Raw genomic sequence first — 7,399 nt, forward strand, 5'->3', positions numbered from 1 at the left:
TTCATTTTTAACAACAGCATAAGTGCGGAAAACCCAACCCTTAAAAGCTCAATTTAGCATGATGCCAAAAGAACTACGAGATAAAGCTTTTTTAAAAAAGGCATACTCCAAACACCTACTGGTGGGTGAAGTAAAATTACAAACGTCACAAAATACTGCAACAGAAAGACCAAGGAATATAAATATGCACTTACCTTCATTTTTACTATTCTCTTTTAAACATATCTTGATGGCTTCTAATGCTCTTGGACTGGTAAAAACCAGGCCTCCATAACATTCTGGATGAGAGAGCTACTTATAAACAGTAAATTTAAGAAGTAAATAAAAAATGAGTAAATAAATTAAAAAAATTAAGTTGATCAATTCTTTATAATCTTGTGAAGAACAGAACAGCCTCAATAAATGCCTGAAACTGAAACGGGCAAATATTTCATTACTATCAGTACCCAGAGTATTTAAAAGAGAAACATATTACAAATCTCAAATTCAGAACAAAACTTGCACAGATTACGTTAATTCTGAGAATCTGTAGGAATGGACAAGGATTCTTGTCACTGAAATGAGCTGGAAGGATGGGCGGATGATATATGAGGTACGTACAAATTCATCCAAGAGAACAAAGTAGTAACACAGAGGGTACTATCCAGACAGCTCCTTGCCCCCTGCCCCCTCAAAGAACAGTTAAGATTACTAATGGGCTCTCAAAGATCCGTACAAAAACCCGAAAAATGTTCTTGGATCACTTGTCAATGCAGATCATGATACATTCAAACACCTAAGAAAGTTCAGTGCTGTTGGAGATTGTCAATAAAGGGAACCTCCTTCGGAAAACCTTTACAACATTTTGAAGTGAAATATATACATTGAAGAAAGAGTAGAAAGAGAACACCAATTATGCAATTTTTTTCCATGTAACTAGGAGATGCAGTACACGATTTCCGTACAATGTAAGGGTGAACCCCAGGTAACCTTTAGTTGTCACTACAGTCTTCTAATTTTTTGTTGGGACAAAATGCCCAATACCTGTGACTATCTATGGTCCATCAACCTAAATGTGAATTCTATCTGACCAACTTAATTCTTCAACAAGTATGGGCAACGTACTTGACGTTCTACACAATATTCTATTGTGTTGTATACAATATAGTATTATATACAACTGTGTTTGTGGAAACACAAAAAGAGGTACCACAAAGGGCATTATTAAATCAAGATAAGACATGGCATCTTGGCAACCATGGCCTAAATTATGTTGAAAATAAGACAACTGAAATAATTTAAAACTTACCTTTTCAAATAAGCTTTCAAGAGATATGAATTCAAATGACAAAACTGGTATCGAAGTTGCTTCAAATCCGTATAATCCTAATTCCTATCAAAAAAAGGTTTTCAGCTCTTGAAATAGATTTCAAACAGTAGTTTTTTCTTTTTCAAAGAATTGACTAAGTCAGCACAAATATTTCTTTTTACTAAAGTAAAATACAAAGGCATCTTATTTGGTTTTACTAGTGAATCTAGTTTGGTTTTGTTAGTTATTTAGTATTACAACATAATACTAAACAAACAGCTGCAGAACTGAGGCCTCCTACATAGCTACTGAATAGTTACAGTATACACGAGCACATAAGTCTGGAGTCCCTAAGTGACAAACGATCACCTAGTCCTGCAAATATTCTTGTACATCTCTGTATTTCTTTAAAGTCAATACAACTGCTCTTATGAGTAAGACCTCCTCACATGACCAAAGGCAAGAGCAGAAAGGACCACAGCAGCAGGTAACCTCTTTTTCACATTACATTCCCAGTAAGACTACTAACGTTTTTTGTAATCTTAATTCTATCCATATGAACATAATTAATATTAATTAATTAAAATGAAATTGTTTTAATATCAGTACTTTGCTGAGCTTTAACAGTGAATTCAGTATGAATGTCCCATAACTAAACTAATATTTTCAGTAACAGCAAATTTTCTAGCATAATTTTTTTCTTAGCATAATTTCAGACATGCACTCCTAATTTCGATTAAGCACATTTTTCACTTGAAACAGTTAAATTCATCTATCTTGCTGAATGCATGATACTATTATTTAACAGTGAAGTGACACAATTGTTTCCTTTTTTTAAAGTTTACTCACTTTAATATACGGATCTGGTCCTGAATCCTTGTCTTTGGGATCCTTCAGCAACAGAACCTTCATTGTTTACCAAATAACTACAAAAGAACTCTGAAATACAATAACAAAGTTTATCTAAACTAGATCTAGAGAACTTTCTACTAAACAGTGACTTTAATAGCCCAGCTTCAAAGAAACTGGGTTGCTAACAGTTTCACTGCTCTCTATACAATGAGTAAGCAGTTAACGTACATTCTTTGGGCATGAATATCCACCCTGATAAGACCAACAAATAACATGCTCTCTTTAGATAATACTGCTTAAGGGAGAAACTATAATGAAAGTCATCAAGGAGAATACATTTTAAAGGAGAATATTTGTAGAAGAAGTAGCAACCCCTACAATGCAGTCACGTTCAGCAACGTAATAAGCTCCTATCGATAAAAACTTACTCTATTCTATTCGTTTCCATGCTAGTTTCCACCCTATGCTCGTCATAATGAGTATGCAAGGGCTTATGTATCAAGTGATTTAATTTGATGCGTTTGGGGTCTAACCTTTTTCGTGGGGGAAAACACGTGCAGGGCAGTGTTTCAAAACTTTTTTAAAAAAACCAAACATATGTGTGTATATATACACACACTTATACATATGAATATAATATATATAATATTCATATGCCTTCTTTGATATATCCATAGTAAACAAGGCAAGACTGAAAAAATACATTCTGCCATTAAAATGGAAGATGACAGTTCTCAGTTCCTTGAAAGTTGACTTTGGTGCTGAATTCAAAGCCTGTTATAACACGTAAGCAAATATACCAAGCATCAAAGTAAACAAATGCAATAATACAAACAAACAAAAATCCTTTCTCTAACTGTACATTTACCTTAATTATCTATGTGTTACTTTCCTGATAGATTACATACTAGCAAATTCTCTTCAAAATGAATAATTATAAATATCCAAATATACCGAACATCTTAAATTTTATTCAATTGCATTGAAATCCTCAAGACTTCACCAGAGACAAAAAAAACTGTTCAGACAAAAATGAAAACAGAAAAGAGAAAAGGCAGCTTTAGACAACAATGGACAAAACGGGATCTGGTACAAGTAACCAGAGCTCAGTGTCACACATTCATCTTTAGCCAGAAGCACCGCAAAATGCAGGTGGTGAAAAGGGCACCCAAAGCACCACCCCCAGGAATTCAATATCCGACTGTGATACTACGTGAATTTTGTGGATTTTAAACTTCATTTTTTTAATCTAGGTTTTCAACTGTGGTGTCCTAATTCAGGTGTTTGATTCTGAACGTCTTACCATTAGACATGGAAGTGCTCATTTCCACAAGACTTCCAGCACTCAAAACTGACACGATGGAAACTGGTAGGGCTTTGCAGTTCTGAAATACCAAGGCCAGTAAAGTCAAATCGAATGACTAAAAACACGTAGAAGAAGAAACAAGGACTTTGTCAAGGGCCATATTCTCAAAAATGGTAATTCTTGCTAGAGCAAACGCCAAAGTAGATCCCATCCATGGCTTTCAAGAGTTAGACTCCCAAATACTCCTGAGTATCCAGTTGCTAGTAGCTTGAAGGAGGTAGGGCTAAATGACTTTTCTCAGTCACTTTAACACTGTAACAGTCTTTACTTTAAAAATCCAACATTCTTGTAAAAACCTAGTTTGCACACAGTTCTTTGTAGTATAGATTGTTGTTCTGATACTGAATTTACTAACAATCTTTACTATAACTCTACCTTCAGTGCTTATGCTCTAAGTATGACACATTTACATTTCTACTAGTACTCTTACAGTCTAACAGCACCAAGAAAAATGTTAACTCTAACCTACCACACCTTCCTATTTCCAAAATATATAAATTTAATAACATTATGAAGTTATCAAAATGTAAATATAAGGAAGAAAATAACAGTCCTTCCAAACTGTATAATACAAGCTAATACTTTTTGGAAAGAACAATTTCCAAAAGTATTGTAACAAAACCCTCAGATGACACGAGAGAGTTAATTCAGGTACACTTGGGGAAAGCAGATTTCTAATTAATTACTTTAGGTAGTTAGAAATGAATTAACTTCCCATCCTATGCCTTATTACTGTGTCAAGAAATGAATAACAATAAGAATTGGGTAAACATCCATGCTTAACAACATGACTTACAATAATCAAATTATTTTGTTTACATCCTGCATACAAAATATATGCTGAAACCAAAGAATAATTACAGAGTCATAAAGTATCATGAACTACTGCAAGATGCAATTACCTAGCTGTCTCCTCTACAAAGAAATCATGCAAGCTGTATTTTGGACTCGGCCATCTGGCTCACTTGTAAAAAGAGCAAGACTGCACAGCCCTGGCGCTCCTAGAAGCCGCTGGCTTATTTTCAATTCTGCCAGAAGGGAGCTCGTTTATCAACTTCAAAAAGGGGCTGCAAGTGTCCACCAGAAGACAAATTTGACCTAGGGAATCTATAAGTTTGTGCATTCATGAATAACATGTATTTTGATCTGCAAGTACCCTATGACTGCTTTTGGTTTTACTGCTGAAAAAATTAGTCTCTTTCCACAGCCATAAACCTCTCGGACTGTTCTGTTCTTTCTGCCTGTGTAGTTCAGATAGATTTGGTGACAGATGTGACCAAACGAAAACTAGTGGCATACACTCATTTCCAAATGCCAGGTCGTCACATCCAACACTATGGGTGCAACCCACCCGAACTCACTTTCTTAGCAATTTGTGCCCCACCACCACATCACTGTGAATTGGAGCAAAATGCCATCTTAACGGGCAGGCAGGAGAGAAGGCAGACAAGATCCCAAAGAGGGATAAGCATGCATGAGCACATTTTCAAACCAAAAATATGCCAATATACATTAAAAGGGTGAAGAAGTTAAAACTCCATGATGGATTCTTTTTGTGGGGAAAAAACATACACAGAAGTTTTTATGACTTGCTGCAATGATGCGAGGGTCCCTCTGCACTGGGAATGGTAAGAGAAATATAGTATTCTTAATGGTTTACTTGCGTCCTTGAGATGTTACTAAGGAGTGACCTACAAATGACTGAAATACAATTTTCCAAACAGCTAGCTTTCTGCTAAACATGCTTAGGGTCAAGAACCCTGACAAACATTCCTATTGAATCAAAGAGCATTACGAGGAAGCACATAAATAAGACATGCAGCATCTTCGGTAATTTTTGATGTATTCTGAGGGAAGTACTTAAAACACAAATATATATTTTAGATATCTTATACATTTTATCTACAAATTATATCTTATATATTAGATAGTTAATCAAGAGAGGTATGCACAAACTTCTAAACAACATTAAAAGTTTCTATTTAGATATGGATGGATTTAGCAGAGTCCAGCAGTGCTGAATCTCTATCTGGAAAAGAGAATGTGTACAAATAACCTTATTAAGTTTCACACTGCCAAGTCTTTGTTTATAGGATGATGCTGGCCACCTACTTTTGGCTCGCTAAACAAGCACTTTGTTTGCCTGAGCCCCAATAACAATCCTGCAAAGATTGCTCTTCAGATGTTAAAAAAATACCATTTAAAACCCATTAGGCTTGCAAACAGCCAATAAGAGGACAACAGATTTTCTGTCTTGAGCACACAGACACAAAGATGAAGAAAAACTTGTATTAGTCAGTCTGAGGTTTGGGAACCATCCCATTAGCTCTGACAACGAAGTACAAGAGCGACTGGAGTATCTAAGGCATTACATCACAACCGAAGTACAAACAGCTTGATGCTTCTGAGTCCACATTACTTAATTTTAAGTCCACCTTACTTAATTTAGAAGAAGGGTAATTTTAAGTCATGTTGCATATTCAGAATATTTTGCTTACAGACATAATTGAAATGCTTCCCGTTTACAGCATCAGACAGTAAAATTCCAACATCCCTGTGCCTTCAATTAAAATACAAAGCTGATTAGGATGTGTATTCCTGGTATTAGTACAGTAAAAAGGAGCAATACTCTCATATTAAAAAAACCTTTGCAGATTTTTTATATAAAACATTGTACAGAAAGAACATCTTGGTGGGTCACTCAACTTTCATTTCAAAACCTGTCCCCAACCTAACTGCAAACTATCTTTAATACAGAGGACAGCTTGTAAAAATAAATAAATGGGTCCTTTTGTTTCTTGCTGCTAAGTGACACTGAGAGCTGCAAAATGTACTAAACTTTTGTAATACCGTTCTGATTATAAGCAACTGTATGGGTCACAAAATAAGGTTTCATTGCCAAGTGCAAAGGGACTTGTCTGTTCCACCATAAACATAAATGGAGATAATTATAAGACACTATTAAGATATGATTTTTAAAAAACCTCTAAAAATGCCTGGGCTAGGATTTTTGATGCTATGCATTTCTTACCAATATTCTTTTACTATGATTAGATGGGTTTAATAACCAAAGAAAAAAAGCCTACCCGCAAGGCTGCCACGAAGTATGGTTCAGAAATCTTACCAAATTCACAGATACTGTAATACATATATCATCAAGATACGAAAACACAGACATGTTTGATACACAACATCAAAAAAAGATTTGAGAATAATTCCTGCTATTTGGGTGTCTACGTCACAAAACTCAACAACAAAACTAGTTCTTTGATATGGCAATCCAGAGGAGCAGCAAAGGACTCAGACCCTTCTACTACATCATGGATTTTTATCAAAAGCAATGTTAGTAATTAGTGTCATTCTTGACTGATATAGTTTCAAAAATAAAATGGAAGACTGTGTATAGATGCAGATTGCATCCTCACAGAGGCAGTTTTACTGCAGCAGTAAAGGGCTTTGCCAATATATCCTTCTCCACACTGTATTCTTTCCCTGCATATCAGTATTCATATTTTGGCAATTTCGACCTAAGTGCTCCCAGAGCAAACACAGCCCACAAAAAATAATAAAAAAGAAAACACAGACATGTTTGATACTTTAAAGAGACACGCAAATTCTAACCCATTTGGATTGTATTTATAAAGCCAAAATTACATCCCAGGCCCTGTGCCTTGCGTTTCTTCTGGCTGGCAATAACAAATGCCCAATCCTCTTCTTCAAATGACCTCATTAACACCTACCTTTCTTCATTAATTAGACATGAAGACTTAAATGGAACATGGTCTGCATGAATGAGCTCAAACATTAATGGCGACTTCTATACTTTTAGTGCTTTGGATTTTTAAACACATTTTCCTGTGTTATTTTTATAATTTTTATTATTATTTTATAAT

The 7,399-nt window shown here is 35.1% G+C and overlaps 1 protein-coding gene across 1 annotated transcript in view; it reads right to left on the minus strand.

Moving 5' to 3' along the window:
• Positions 1-2,200, minus strand: part of UROS (uroporphyrinogen III synthase) — a 13,399-nt gene extending 11,199 nt beyond the window's left edge. Inside the window, exons 1-3 of the mRNA XM_009576595.1 lie at positions 2,138-2,200; positions 1,289-1,372; positions 195-291 (exon numbers count right to left, since the gene is read on the minus strand). Coding sequence (XP_009574890.1) covers positions 195-291; positions 1,289-1,372; positions 2,138-2,200 — 244 coding nt within the window. The remainder of the gene's footprint in view (positions 1-194; positions 292-1,288; positions 1,373-2,137) is intronic.
• Between the last annotated feature and the right edge of the window lie 5,199 nt (positions 2,201-7,399).

This window comes from Fulmarus glacialis, unplaced genomic scaffold, assembly GCF_000690835.1.
Source record: "Fulmarus glacialis isolate BGI_N327 unplaced genomic scaffold, ASM69083v1 scaffold10404, whole genome shotgun sequence".
NCBI lineage: Eukaryota > Metazoa > Chordata > Aves > Procellariiformes > Procellariidae > Fulmarus > Fulmarus glacialis.